At 47.5% G+C, this 15,160-nt stretch overlaps 1 protein-coding gene across 3 annotated transcripts in view; it reads left to right on the top strand.

Moving 5' to 3' along the window:
- The window catches only part of SLC39A11 (solute carrier family 39 member 11), a 340,276-nt gene that overhangs the window by 31,394 nt on the left and 293,722 nt on the right, over nt 1–15,160 (top strand). For all 3 annotated transcript variants that reach the window (XM_007073449.3, XM_007073448.3, XM_042966406.1), the window contains exon 4: nt 13,381–13,539. In XM_007073449.3, the coding sequence (XP_007073511.1) occupies nt 13,381–13,539 (159 nt within the window). The remainder of the gene's footprint in view (nt 1–13,380; nt 13,540–15,160) is intronic.

The following is a 15,160-nucleotide window of genomic DNA, read 5'->3' as shown; positions in this document are numbered from 1 at the left end:
TCTTGCCACCGGTGAGGGAGAATAGTGAAGTCGAAGAAAATCTTCAACCAGATCTTTGAGTTTTTCTCGGTGGGACCTCACAGCGTACTCTTCACTCCTCCGAACGTTGGCAGGGACTGCTTCCTCCTCAGCCAGACCTGGGACAGATTGGATCAGTGTGAGTGAGTGGTGGTGTCGGGGTAGGGGAGGCTTGACCAACTGGTGCAGTTGTCCATCAACAGGCCGAAGGGAAGAGGGTGCTGATAAATTGGTGGCTGGGTGCCACGGAGAGGTTGCTTTGGGCAACGTCATGTTCTCGCTCTCTTGGTGACCAGCTGGTGAAGAGGTCCAGTAAGGATGCCCTCCCCCCTTTTTTAGTGTACATGGCATTAATGATTTTGGCAGGCCGAAGGATTCTGGGAGTCCTCCCTCATCTGGCTAGACTGAATCTGCTTTGAACGGGCTGAGATAATTAGCATGCCTGCACCTGTCCATAATTCAGAATAACGGGTCTGTGGAAGAGGAATGGTAAGCTCAAACCAAAAGTCTAAATATTATTTGACTTTGGAACCTCATGGTCTTGTCTTGGGTGCGGCTGAGGTCATTGCCAGTAGGTGCCCCAGTCCCGGGGGGCATCTGACACGACGCAGTTGCTTGGTAAATGTTGTTGAGCTGAGTTGTACTTGGAATAGGAACAGGAACGTAGGTTTGGAGCAGAACTGGGCTGGAGGGCTGACTTTTTCGGCTCTTTTCCCTCTGTTTGGGCAGGGCAAGTTAGAATTGGGTCGTTGGCCAGTGAATTGGAAGCCCAGATGTGCCTTCGGTGATTATTTTTGCTTTGCCTTCACCACGGAGACCTGTGGTCACTGAGAATGGATACTGAGAGGTCCTTTTGGGCATGATTAACGTATTTGCCTAATACTGCTGGCACTTCGTGTTTGATAATGGCCTGACTCCTAGCTCTGGGCATAGGCCTTGTCGGGTACTTGGTGATTGTGTTGGTCTATCCCCAGAGGGACCATGTTAGGGTGGACCCTAGACCCTGGAGACCCCATATACTGTTCATGGCACAAATGTGGCTCATCAAAATATGGGGGAGCCTCCCTGAGAGTCTTTAAAAAAGGAATATATGTCCAGATCTTACGGCGTCAGCCCAATGAGTTTTGACGGTTATATACACCTGTATAACCACCACCCAAAGGGGGGTTGAGAACATTTCTGTCACTCCAGGGAGAGTTTCTTTTTTTTTTTTTTTTTTTTTTTTTTTTTTTTAAAATTCCAGGTGCTGGCTTTGATTTTTTTTTTTTTTTTTTTTTTTTTTCAACGTTTTTTATTTATTTTTGGGACAGAGAGAGACAGAGCATGAACGGGGGAGGGGCAGAGAGAGAGGGAGACACAGAGTCGGAAACAGGCTCCAGGCTCCGAGCCATCAGCCCAGAGCCTGACGCGGGGCTCGAACTCACGGACCGCGAGATCGTGACCTGGCTGAAGTCGGACGCTTAACCGACTGCGCCACCCAGGCGCCCCATCCAGGGAGAGTTTCTATTACCTACGCTAATTCTTCCTCTCTTCCCAGGCAATTACTTTATAATTTCCATCACCATATGGTTTTGCATATTCTTGAACTTAAGTGGTTGCATTTAAAAAATGCACAAGGAAAAAAAAATAAAAAAATAAAAATAAAACAGGGGCGCCTGGGTGGCCCAGTCGGTGGGGCATCAGACTCTTGATTTCTGCTCAAGTCATGATCCCAGGCTTGTGGGATCGAGCCCTGCATCGGGCTCCGCGTTGAGCATGGAGCCTGCTTGGGATCCTGTCTCCCTCTGTCTCTGCCCCTTCCTAGCTCGTGTGTGCTCTCTCTCTCTCTCTCTCAAAACAAACACAAATAAAATGAACAAGGCTATATATACAGTGTTGTCAGGTGTCCTTCATTCAGCGTAATGATCTTGAGATTCATACATGTTGTGATATCAGCGGTTTCCCCCCTTTTTATTGCTAAGGAATGTTTCATTTTATAAGTGTAGCGTTAAGAATGTATATCTATTCTCCCACTGATGGACATTGGGTTCTTTCCAGGTTTGGCCTACGAATAAAGCTGCTGTGAACATTCTTGTGTAAGTCTTTGTGTGGATGTATGTTTTCATTTTTCTTGGGACAGCTATCCAGGAGAGGAATTACCGGGTCGTAGGGTAGATTTTTTTTTTTTTTTTAAGCTCGTATGTTGTCTCCTACTTTGGAGCGTGCGTGCAGACTTGTAGGCCAAGACCTTGCCCATCATTTTCACCGACTGGGTGTGGCTAACAAGAGTCAGGCCATTCAAGCCGGTCTGCATCAACTAATAACTGTAATTGAAGCGAAGTGTAAATTATTATAATTCTGAGTTGTTAGATTGAAGTCTGTAAAATCATATGAAGCTGGTACATTATGAGGGCTTTCTGATAAAAGAAAATTAAGTACAGATATGGCCCCTGTATCAATTTGATTCATGCTTGAGTCATGAGGACTAACCGGCTTGTCAAATTTGAGAGCTGACTCAATGCAGAATTCATGTGGCCACCCATCGTGGGGTCCTGGGGGGGGGTGGTGACTCAGTAGTCAGTGGGCCCGGCCAACCTCATTCTGGAGGGTTCTGATTCCACAACCCTGGGATCGTGACCTGAGCCGAAATCAAGAGTCAGACACTCAACCGACGGAACTACCCAGGCACCTCTTCCCTTTTTCGTTAAGAGGGAAATTTTGTTCTGTGGCTTGGATTTTCTTCCAGTCTTCAAACTGTCTTTGCTGTCATAAACTAAATGCTTAACTGCACTCATCGTGCCAGACTATTCTGATCCTTAAGGAACTCTTCACAAATTCATTTATATGATTTCCAGAGCAGAAATCGTCTCAAAATGGGCACTTAAGCAGAAATGAAAAGGTTTGCCTGCTGTGGGCTAGGTGTTTAGCTGATTGTTTTTGATTATTCTATGCTGGTACCTCTGACACCAGAGGGAAATTAATAGCATTGCAAAGTATGGATCCCTGTGGCATTTTACACCATATTTTGAGAAAAAAAAAAAAGCATCATATGGGTTTTGCTAGCTTTTGGAAACTGCAGAAGGGAAGTGGGTGATGTTAGTCTCCAGCAATGTGAGAAAGAGCTTGCAAACACTTCTGCTGATTTTTAAATGTCTCCTGCAGTCCCTTTTGGCTCCCTGGTGTCCAGGCTGTGATTAGGAGCCTTTGACAAAATCATGCCGTCTGGGGCAGGGGGTGTCTCGTTATCATGCAGAAACATTTCTGGAAATTGAGTTTTTGTCCATAGGATCCTTTTCTCCCAGTGGCTTTTTTTTTTTTTTCCACTGTGACAGCAGGCTCTTCTATTATTAAAACATTCAAAAATTGTATTATATATTTATTCATCACATTTACTTACATATTTAAGTATTTTAAAATTACATTGTCAATTTATTTTAAGATTGTCCCCCAAAGATACGTGCATGTGTAGTTTGAAAAGTCAAACTCTTGGGGCGCTTGGGTGGCTCAGTCGGTTGGGCTTCTGACTTCGGCTCAGGTGATGATCTCACAGTCCGTGGGTTTGAGCCCCGCATTGGGCTCTGGGCTCAGAGCCTGGAGCCTGCCTCGAATTCTGTGTCTCCCTCTCTCTCTGCCCCTCCCTCGCTTGCGCTCTGTCTCTCTCTGTCTCAAAAATAATAAAAACAGTTTAAAAAATTAAAAAAAAAAGGCAAGTTCTTCTACAGGGTTGATTAACAAAAAGCAGCGATCTGCAGACCCTCCCCTCCCTCTTTCCTACGTCTCAGGGATGAGTATCAGTGTTTATTTGCTTCCAGATTTCTCAGCTGCACACCTACTCGGCCACTGCTTGGCTTTTTCAGCCTCAAATGTAGCCAGTGACTTCCAGGTGTGGAAGATGAGAACCCGGTTCTCTTATCTCCACCTGCATCCAATGCTGTAGATGTGTTGTATTTTTGGGGGGTTAGTTCAATAATCACAGCTTAATCATGGAATATTATTGAGCCATAAAAAGAATATAATTCTGACCCACACTGCAACATGGAGGAACCTCAAAAGCATTATGCTAAGTGAAATAATCCAGATGCAAAGGGAGAGATTGCACGTTTCCACTAACATGGAACACGTACGATAGGCAAATTCGTAGAGACGGAGAGTGGATTAGAGGTTATCAGGGGGCAGGGTAGGGGGAAGAGGACGGGAAAGTGAGGAGTTACTGTTCAGTGTTTACAGAGTTTCTGTTTGGGGTGGAAAGTTTTAGAAACAGCCGTGATGGTTGCACAACACTGTGAATGTAATTAATACGGCTGAATTGTATAGACCTTTAACGTGGTAACTTTTATGTTACGTATATTTTATCACAACAAATAAGCAAATCACTTAATAAACAATAATAGTCAGTTTACATTAAGACTGTAAATATTCTTGGGGCGCCTGAATGACTCAGTCGGTTGAGCGTCCGACTTGGGCTCACGTCATGATCTCACGGTTCCTGGGTTTGAGCCCCGCGTCGGGCTCTGTGCTGACAGCTTGGAGCCTGGAGCCTGCTTGGGATTCTGTGTCTCCCTCTCTCTCTGCCCCTCCCCAACTCACGCTCTGTCTCTCAAAAATGAATAAACATTAAAAAAAAAAAAGTAAAGACTGTAAATATTCTTCATGAATTTCCTTTCTTGTGCAGCTGTGTTTTCCAGCATTAGTAAAGGTCTTTTTTTCCCCTTTACTGGACACCAGGCTCCTGCCTAGAATCATAAGTCTGTCCTCCAGACATTAGCCAGGAGGTCTATGATTTTGCTCTTGCCTGGGAATCTTCTAGCCCCTCTTCTCCTTTGGGCTCTTGGCCCTGGGCCTGCTGAACTGTAGCTCCTGACAAAGGGTGCCAGGACGTAAAGTCTTCAGCTGGCTTCCCCCCTGACCTGTGCAGGGAATCTGGGGAGGCAGAGTGCTCTGGAGAAGCCGCCCAGGGGGCAGGAGGTGGCCGGGGCCGGGGCAGGAGGGGGGCTGGAACGTGGGAGCACACTGGGCACTCCTGTTCCATACACGGGCTTTCACTTTCTCCTGTTTTCGGTGCGGTCCAGCCCCTAGCTGGGTGTGGAGTGGGGGTGGGGGTGTCCCCGAGTGTCTGGCAGGCCAGTTGCTTGGCCATGTGAAGTTCAGGAAGAATCTGGGATCTGATGGCTTTCCAGCCTTTCCACCAGTCTTTTTTGCCACCCCATCTGCACCCCCATTTTGGATGGGTCTGGGCCCCTCCATCCCTGGGCTGCTCTGGGTTCTGTGGGGGGAACCACCTTAGGTCAGCCTTCTCAGGGTCTCTGTCAGTCCTTACCTGCCCCTCCTTTCCCTCTCCTTTCCTTTTTTGTGATCAAGATCCTTCCCGTCCCTATACTTTAAGTCCAGAGGGAATTCAGGAGCCAGCAGTCTGTGTTCGATCAGCCACCTGTAACCGAAAGTTCCACAATTTCAATTTCACGGTATTCCCAAATGGGCTAGGATTGACACACAGCAGCACGGTAAACGTTGCTGTTTTAAACACAGTCAACACTGACAGTTATATTTAGGGGGAAATCGTTCTCTGCTTAGACGTACTGAATAGGTGACATTGTGAATGTTACTGTTTCTGAGGAATTTCAAACATCTAGGGGATGGAATGGAGCTTTGGCGTTAAGAGCGTGGCCTGGGTTTTAGATCCCAGCTCTGTGACTTCCTGCTGGGTGTCCTTGGGTGACTTACCCTCTCTGAGCCCCAAGGAGGGAGGCCGTGGTTTCCCAGAAGTGAAGCTTGTGAGGGACACAGTCCCCTCCGGCTACCACGCATAGCGCCGCCCCAGGCCGGTCACTTTGCTGACCCCACAAAGCAAACCGCGGGCCCTCTTGGCTTCGAGTCTTTGCTCGCACAGTTTACGATCCTTGGCTGCAGTGATCCCCCTCAGTCTTCTCTCAGGCCTTGGTAACTGTTATTATTAATTTTTAATAAACTCTTTGGAAGTATTTTAGATTTTGAGAGAACATTCAAAAATAGCACAGGGAATTTCCGCAGACCCTTATCCAGTTTCCCCTAAACATCTTACATAACCACAGCCCATTTGTCTAGGCCAAGAAATTAACACTGGTACGTTACTCTTCCCTACAGCCCAGACGTTCAGTTGGATTTCACTGTTTTTCCCCCGCTGATGACCTTCCTCTGTTCCCAGGATCCAGTCTGGGATGTATGTTGCATTTAGAGCGTCCTTGTTTTAAAGCGTGGTCTGTAAGGGAGGAAGGTGTGCCTCTCATTCAGAGCCCTACACGGAAAGCATAATGTACGTGGGCTTTGTTTTGAAACTGCCAGCTTTATGCTGCTAGGGGGGACATTATCTTCTTGTTTGCCTCCCTCTAAGGCAGTCATGGGCTAAGGGTTTCAGTTTTTAAGGTTTATTTCGGTTTGTAAGGTCTGATGAATCTTGCAGAGAAAAATGTTCCACAAGATCATTTCTCCTGTTGATGAGTTGCCAAAGATTTCCCAGTGCTGCGTTTTCTTGGAGCAGCTTATATCCCAATGGTGGGGAATGGCCATGGGATCGATTACATTTGATTATTGCTAAAACCGATTCATCCCAGGCTGTCATCGTGGGATGCCTTGCCTGGGAATGAGGGAGGCACTAACTTTACCTTTGTCTTTACTCGGTAGCCCTTAGAATTTCTTAAAAGACCCCCAGGGGTCGGTGGAGGTGGGGGAGGGGTGGGGCTGACCTGATGTGGGAGGGTGCAGTCAGTTTTGGATTACATCAGCTTGCGCTGGGGCTTTGGGAAAGCCACTGGATCCCTTCAGGTCTCTGTTTTCCCACCTGTCAAACGAAGCACTTGGACTGGGCAGCCTCCCGAAACCCCTTTCAACTCTAAGAGTGCAATTCTATCAGGAGATTGTATTCAATGGATTACCTGTGATGCTCTGAAAATTCTATACAATCTTCTTTCCACACCTAAGAAAAACTCCATTACTTTAAACAGTGACTCATCCAGTGTTTGTCTAAGAACTGAAGACATTTGAGTACGAGCCTATATAGTACTTAATTTGGAAGGTAATTTAGGTAGCAGTCTAAAAAATGAGTGTTGAATCACTTCCCGATGACGCCTTCTTTTGATTTCCCCGCCCCATCGCTCCCCTTCACTAGCAGGGATAACAGAGGATTCATTTGGGCCATCCTTTATTGAAGAGCTGCTCTGCCCAGGACTGCCCAGGTCTGTGGTGCTAGGATACAGAGATGCTCACAGCGTGGCCCTAATCCTAGTCCCAGGGGAATATGGACACAAATAATGACTCCAGTGTGTTGGAAAGGGGCCACCCTGGAGGAGGGGTAGGCAGCGAGATGGGGCCAAGCGGGGGAGCCTGCTGAGTGCAGGCAGACTCAGAGAAGAATCCGGCAACACCACTTTGACACTTAACTTCCTGCCAGGAACTAGGTTGGTGTGGTATATGCATCCGCCGGTGGAATTCTTTGAGACAATCTTGTTACGTAGTAGCATTGCCCCTGTGTTTCGTTTGCTCAGAACTGTGCTGCAGAGAGCTTAGGTTGCTTGCTGAGGCTACCTAACTACCAAATGGCGGAGCCGACGTTCAAATTTGAACCTGATTCTAAATCCTGTGTTTTCCTGTCCATTGTATATGTGGACCCAGATAAAGGGTTTTGGATGCTTGAAGAAAGGGCCATGAGAGGTAGGTCTTGGTGTTTTGGCATTTTCGCTGGTGAAAGTGCTTGGACCAAGGCAAGTTGGCTGGGGGTTTCAGCTCATAACCAGGGGCTGTAGGGCAAGATCATTGCACTAATGATCTAATGGTTAGGGCAAGCCCAACTGTTTTGGGTTTTTTTTTTTTTTTTTTTTTTAATTGAGACCAAATTTACATATCGTTAATCATTTTATAGTGTGCCCAAGTCAGTGGCATTTAGTATGTTCACAATGTTGTGCAACCACCACCTCTGTCTAGTTCCAAATATTTTCATCACCCCCAAGGATGGTCCTGTACCCATGAAACAGTTGCCTCCCCCCCGCCCCGCCACCCCTCTGCCCATTTCCTGTCCCCACCACCCCCTGTCCATCACTGATCTGTTTTGTGTTGAGGATTTACCTGTTCTGGATACTTTGTGTAAATGGAATCATATATACTATGCGACCTTTCCTGTCTGGCCTCTTGCACTTTGCATAATTAATATTTTCAAAGTTTACCGATACCATAGTATGGACCCAGCGCTCCATTCCTTTCCAGGGCTGAAAAGCAGTCCGTCATCTCTTAAGGGACATTTGGGGCTGTTTCCATCTTTTGTCAGTGATGAACAAGATGAACATCCACTTTTTTTTTTTTTTAACGTTTATTTATTTTTGGGACAGAGAGAGACAGAGCATGAACGGGGGAGGGGCAGAGAGAGAGGGAGACACAGAATCGGAAGCAGGCTCCAGGCTCCGAGCCATCAGCCCAGAGCCCGATGCGGGGCTCGAACTTACGGACCGCGAGATTGTGACCTGAGCTGAAGTCGGACGCTTAACCGACTGAGCCACCCAGGCGCCCCGAACATCCACTTTTTAAAATCAAGTCTTGTCATCCATTCATTCATTCGCCCCTCTGTAGGGATCATGTTGAGGTCAGGATGGGGCTGAGACACCACGGGAGGCATGTCAAGAAGAGAGCCAGGGCGGGGCCACCCTTAGTGGTGGGAAGAAGGGCAGAGTACACACATTAAAAAAAATAAATAAATAAATAAAAAAAAATAAAATAAAATACATTCAAAAGAATGTAGGGGCTCCTGGGTGGCTCAGTCGGTTAAGCGTCTGACTTCAGCTCAGGTGATGATCTCACAGTCCGTGAGTTCGAGCCCCACGTCAGGCTCTGTGCCGATAGCTCAGAGCCTGGAGCCTGCTTCGGACTCTGTGACTCCCTCTCTCTCAGCCCCTCCGCCGCCCACACTCTGTCTCTCTCTCTGTGTCTCTCAAAAAATAGATAAATGTTAAAATACATTAAAAAGAATGTATTTCCTCCTTAGCTCTTTTTTTGCAGGAGTTGTTATTATTGAAATGCTCACTTCCTTGAGCTGCTTTGATCATTTAGCACAAAACTGGGCCACTTTGGCCGGTTTAGCAACCTCTGGCTTGGAGGATGGACTTCACAAAAGCTTTCCCATAGCGCGTTTGATCGATTGGGTTTTATGTTTTCTTTTTGGCGGTAAAGAGGCAAACAAGGACTTTGGGGAACAGCGAGGTCCCTGCCGTGTACCCCAGAACCTGATTATGCATGCCTTTCGTAGACAAAGGTGGGAAGAGGAAGGTACCCACTGTCTGCTCCTCAGGCTTCTATCCAGTGTCTTCAGGGCTGGTGCTGCTGGACCAGTTTTTGCCTTTATAAGCAGGTTTGCATCAGTGGGAAGGCTTTCGAGATCTGTCATCTGGGGTCATAAAGGGACCGGCTGGCAAGGACTTTCCTGTGGAGCCCGTTACCTGAAATCTTGAGCCCTCTCCTTGGTAACCTATCCCCTCCAGGCTCCGCTCCTTAAGGCTGAGAGTCCATCGGCACACGACTTCTTGCCTCTCTACAGCTAGTCAGTGTCACTACGTCCACATCAAAAAATGCTTAACATTTAAAGGAGCTTTTCTAGTATCGAGAGTTTCAGGCCAGCCAGCTACGTTGGGGGAATTACTAAATAGGACTTACCATACAGTCCAGCAGTGGCACTCCTCGGTATTTACCTGAACGAGCTGAAAAGTTCCATCTACGCACAAACCTGCACGTGATGCTTAGAGCAGCTCTATTCGTCATCGCCAAGACTTGGAAACAACAAAGATACCCCTCTGCAGATGAATGCATAAATAAACGGTGTCCGTCCAGGCAATGGAATATTGTTCAGAGCCCAAAAGAAATGAGCTAGCAAGCCATGAAAAGACGTAGTGGGGGCGGGCGCCTGGGTGGCTCAGTCAGTTGAGGGTCCGACTCTCGATTTCAGCTCAGGTCACAATTTCACCATTTGTGAGTTCCAGCCCCGCGTTGGGGTCCGCGCGGGCAGTGCGGAGCCTGCTTGGGATTCTCTGTCTCTCCCCTCGCCTGCTTGAATGCGCATATGCTTGCCCTTTCTCTCTTTCAAAATAAATAAGCTTTTTTTTTTTTTTTTTTTTTTTTTTAAAGAAGACACAGAGGCATCTTAAAAGCATATCACTAAGTGAAAGCAGCCAATCCAAAAAGGCTACACACTGTAGCGATTGATTCTGTCTGTATGACATTCTGGAAAAGGCAAAACTATGGAGATGGTAACAGGATCAGGGGTCTCCAGGGGCTAGGAGGAGGGAAGGATGGATAGAGCACACGGGAGTTTTAGGGTCGTGAAACTACTCTCTCTGATACTGGAGGAGTGGATACTTGTCTTTATGTGTTTGTACAAACCCACAGAACGTACAGCTCCAAGACTGGTCTCAAATGTAACCTATGGGCTTTGGACGGTAATGGTGTATCAATATGGTGTAACAACTATGCCACCGAGGGGCGGGAGGTTGATAGTGGGGAGGTTGTGGGCGGGAGGTTGATAGTGGGGAGGTTGTGCAAGATGGCGGGGCGGCAGGGGGGGGCTTCTCTGTAATTCCTGCTCTATTTTTCTGTGAACCTGTAACTGCTCTAAAAAAATTGTGATGCATGCCTTCATATGCTGTATTAGTTTCTTGTTGCTGCTGTAAGAAGCTACACAAATGTAGTGGCTTAAAGCAACACAGACATGCTATCCGAAAGTGCTAGAGGTCAGAGGTCAGGAGTCCAAAATGGATACAGTCAAGGTGTTCTCCGGGGTGCCTTCCTTCTGGAGGCTCTAGGGGAGAATCTGTTGCCTTGTCTTTTCCACTTTCGGGAGGCCGCCTGTATTTCTTGGTTCACGACCTTTTTCTCCATCATCAAGCCAGCCCGACAGCATCTTCCAGTCCCTTACTGACCGTGACCTCTGCTCTTGTCATTACATCTTTCCTGTGACGCTTATTTTTTCACAATTATTTCGTAATGTTGATGTATTTTTGAGACAGAGAGAGAAAGAGCGTGAATGGGGGAGGGGCAGAGAGAGAGGGAGACACAGAACCTGAAACAGGCTCCAGGCGCCGAGCTGTCAGCACAGAGCCCGGCGCGGGGCTCGAACTCACAAACTGTGACATCATGACCTGAGCCGAAGTCGGACACTTAGCCGACTGAGCCACCCAGGCGCCCCTGTGACTCCTCTTGTTGTCTCATGGAAACCCTGTGATCCCATTGGCTCCATCCAGATCATCCAGCATAACCTCCCCATATCAAGATCCTTAACTTGATCACAAGTACAGAGTCCCCTTTGCCATGTAAGGTGACATATTCACAGGTTTTGGGGATTGGGATGTGGCTGTCTTTGGCGGGGCGGGGGGGAAGTCACCACATCTTCGTGTACCACATCTGCCCTTTAAATAACTTTTCTTTGGGCCTTGTGGTCGCTTGGGACAGGCAACCCAATACTATCTCATGACTGTTCTCTGGTCTTTTTTCTAGTTTATGTGGGTGGCAGGGATGGTGAGGAAAAGAAATGAAGGAAATCCAGTTGGGTCCAGTTGGGTATCTGGAAGGATGAAGAATAGTGATTCCCAAGGAGGGGTCCACCCGAATCATCTGCGCTGCTTTTCTGTTTAAAGCACCCCAGATTCTGGCATACCCCTGCCTTGAGGGGCACATCTCTTTTGCCCTGTACCTCGTGTCACTTGTCCACGGGAATATTTTGTATTTCTCATCTGGAGGGGCAGAGGAAAGGTTGGCACACAGGGATGCTGAGGGACGGAAAGGAGCTGGGGCAGAGGGAGACGCACTTGGTGTGCAAGACGGGATGGGGAACCGAGGCTGAGGAAGTGCCCCCGACCCGTGGCATCGACAAGGATAGGGTGCCGGGAGGGATTGAAGGATGAGATGAATGGCTTTCCTGGATGGTACCATTTTAGAGTTGCTGATGGTGGGGCCGTATGGAAGGCCCTGGAACGTGCAGGGAAAGAGGTTGCTGGACAGGTGCGTGCAGATCCTCCTTGGTGTGGAGTTCACCACGAACAGCAGCTCTCAAAGGCTGTTGAATTCTAAAGCCAGTGAGACAACAGTCTGGGACGTGTTGGGCTGTGTCACGGAGAAGGGGCCCACAGGCTTCCTTGGATGACCTCGTGAAACTGAACTGATGAGACATTTTCTTTCTTTCTGGAAGTTTCTGAGGCAGATACAATTTTCCGGGGGGTGGCCCTAAGACTTTTGCTAGGAGAATCGGGCCCAGAGCAATTGATCATGTGTGGATGATTGTTGGCAGAAGAGAAATTACTTTCTGCATGGGTTTATTCTTTATTGTTGCTTTTGTAATGCCTGGTTCTGTCACTCTGAGTGTTATTTTGGAGATGGGTGATGCAGATTTTTTTTTTTAAAGGCAAGGCATAATTAAATCATTTTTAGAAACCCATTCAACACTTTGCATGTCAGTGACGACTGTCATATGGTTACGATGGGTAGTGGGTGTATCTGCCAAGGAGATGTCACAGCATCTGTAAGAGTAAACAGCTATCGACGAGCGTTTACTTCGGTAAACACTGGAAAGTTTTATCAAATTGACCTCACTGAGGTTTTTTTGGGTTCAGCTTCATTTTTCTCTTTCCTTTCATGTTTCTGCCCTCATCGAGGTGATTAGGTCCTACTTGTTCAGTTCAGGATCTACCATTTATTGGCTGTGCGCCCTCGTGAAAATTCTTACTACTTCTAGATTCAATTTCTTTCTCTACAGATAGTAGTAGAAAACAGCATCTGCCTCCCAGGTTGTGGCAATGATAGAATAAGGTATCAAAGATACATTTCCCTGGAAATAGCAGGCGGTCCGTGAGCATTAGTTCCCTTCTTTCCTTTGAGAGATAACAAAGTTGGCAAGACTGAGCTGATATTGATCAGTGGTTGTCCTCAAATATTTCAAAGGGTGCCACGTGTCAAAGAGGAAGGATACCTTCTTTGGTGCCTCAGAGAGCAGACCTCGAAAGCTAACAGGTAAAAATGGAAGGGAGACAGACACGTGTGACACACATCTACTGTGACAACCAAAACTGCCTCTAGACATGGCCAAACGTCCCCTGGAAGGTACAGTTGCCCATGGGTGAGAACCACTGGATTGGAGGCTAGATGACAGCATCTAGGACTCCATTCTCCCAAGGTCAGCTCTAGTCTGCCCCATGTTTTGTTCCTACGGCACTCGTTCCAGGCATTCTGGCGGTGGCCTTTCGGTTTGAGATAGTACCTACCGTGGAAGACTGAAGGCCTAGCACATGTGTTGGGTTCAGTTCAAGGGCAACTAAAGTCTGCACTTGAAACACCTTCTGTGTGGTTGGTTTAATGGCTTATTGTTCACTGTGGTTTTTACAGGTCATGTTAGCGGCTTCTTACTGGTCTCTCCTGGCCCCGGCAGTGGAGATGGCCACGTCCTCTGGGGGTTTTGGTGCCTTTGCCTTCTTCCCTGTGGCCATCGGCTTCACTCTCGGAGCTGCGTTTGTCTACCTGGCTGACCTCCTGATGCCTCACCTGGTGAGTACCACTCTTCACACTTGACGTAGCCATTCATGTCTCTGTTGAGCAGCCAGTGATATTGAAATAGATATTTTAAGGCATTTAGGGCTTTTACCTAGAGGCACTGAATTGTGACTGGTTTTTTTTCCCCCTAAAAGAAAATAAGCTCTTGGTAATATGACTAATCGTTCCCTTAGTTACATTTTGGTGAGTTCAGATTTTAAATGTCAGATTTCATTATAAATATAGAGTATAGCTGATGTCGTACTCTGTGGCACTGTGTATATGAGCGGACCTAGAAACCGGGAGAAGTGAGTGAATATGATCATGGTCTTGACCCTTAAGGAGCGTTCACTGTCATCAGGGAGATGACGACATACCCAACTCTAGCCTAAGACCATTGGCCAAGCGTCACATGGACGGGAGCTTATTTATAGGAGGATGAAGTGGGGACATTGGGTAGCAGGGCTCTGAGTTTGAATTCACTTCTGCCATTTGCTGGTTGTGTGTCCCTCAGCTCCATTTTTCCTTCCTATAGCTTGAGGATAACTCCCTTCAGGGGCTGCAAAGTAAAAATTTAAAAATCTAGGGGCACCTGGGTGACTCAGTCGGTTAAGCAGCCGACTTTAGCTCAGGTCATGATCTCATGGTCTGTGAGTTCGAGCCCCGAGTTTGGCTCTGGGCTGACAGCTCAGAGCCTGCAGCCTGCTTCAGATTCTGTGTCTCCCTTTCTCTCTGCTCCCCCTCTGTTCGTGCTCTGTCTCTCTCTGTCTCAAAAATAAATAAACATTAAAAAAATGTTAAAAAAATGTTTTTTAAATCTAAAAAGGCACCAGAATTGGGGGGTTGGGGGTAGCCAGAGATGTTAGGCCTTTTTGGTAAACTAGGGCTGGTGGGTTGGGTTTGGGGGATGAGCGTCTACTTACTCATGCAGTAGCATGGTACGAACCACAGCCCGCCATCTGGCTGTGATCACTGACAGAGAGAGCCAAGGTCAAGCCACGAGCTTGTAACTGAATGCCATTGGTTAAAACCAGGTAGTCTGCATATACTGTTGTCAGTGGAGAAAGGTCAGTGTCAGTAAGAACCCAGTACGGGAACATACAGCCTCACCAGATGCTGTGTCCCAAGCAGCCCTAGAGGCAGGCAGAAGTCCTCCGTGAGATCTGAGCTAGTGCTTGAATTCTCTGCTCACCCAGAAAGGGAAGAGGAGGAGGAAGGACCCTATCGGGGAGAATGAGGTTGAAGGTTATTGCTTCTGTTGGATTCTGATGAGCTGGGATCAGGTCAGGCTCACAGGAGTCAGCTGGACATCTATCCCAAGAGGTACTCTGACATTGTCTTCCCTGCCTTCCTGTCCTCTTTCTTGCCTTAAATTCCTGACCGGAGAGGGGCGCCTGGGTGGCTCAGTCGGTTAAGCGGCCGACTTCGGCTCAGGTCACGATCTCACGGTTAGTGAGTTCAAGCCCCGCGTCGGGCTCTGTGCTGACAGCTCAGAACCTGGAGCCTGTTTCAGATTCTGTGTCTCCCTCTCTCTGACCCTCCCCCGTTCATGCTCTGTCTCTGTCTCAAAAATAAATAAACGTTAAAAAAAAAAAAATAAACTGACCGGAGAGAGAGAAGGACGGGTTCTTGGGAA

The sequence above is a fragment of the Panthera tigris genome, chromosome E1 (assembly GCF_018350195.1).
Source record: "Panthera tigris isolate Pti1 chromosome E1, P.tigris_Pti1_mat1.1, whole genome shotgun sequence".
NCBI lineage: Eukaryota > Metazoa > Chordata > Mammalia > Carnivora > Felidae > Panthera > Panthera tigris.
This window is presented reverse-complemented; position numbering and strand designations above follow the sequence as displayed.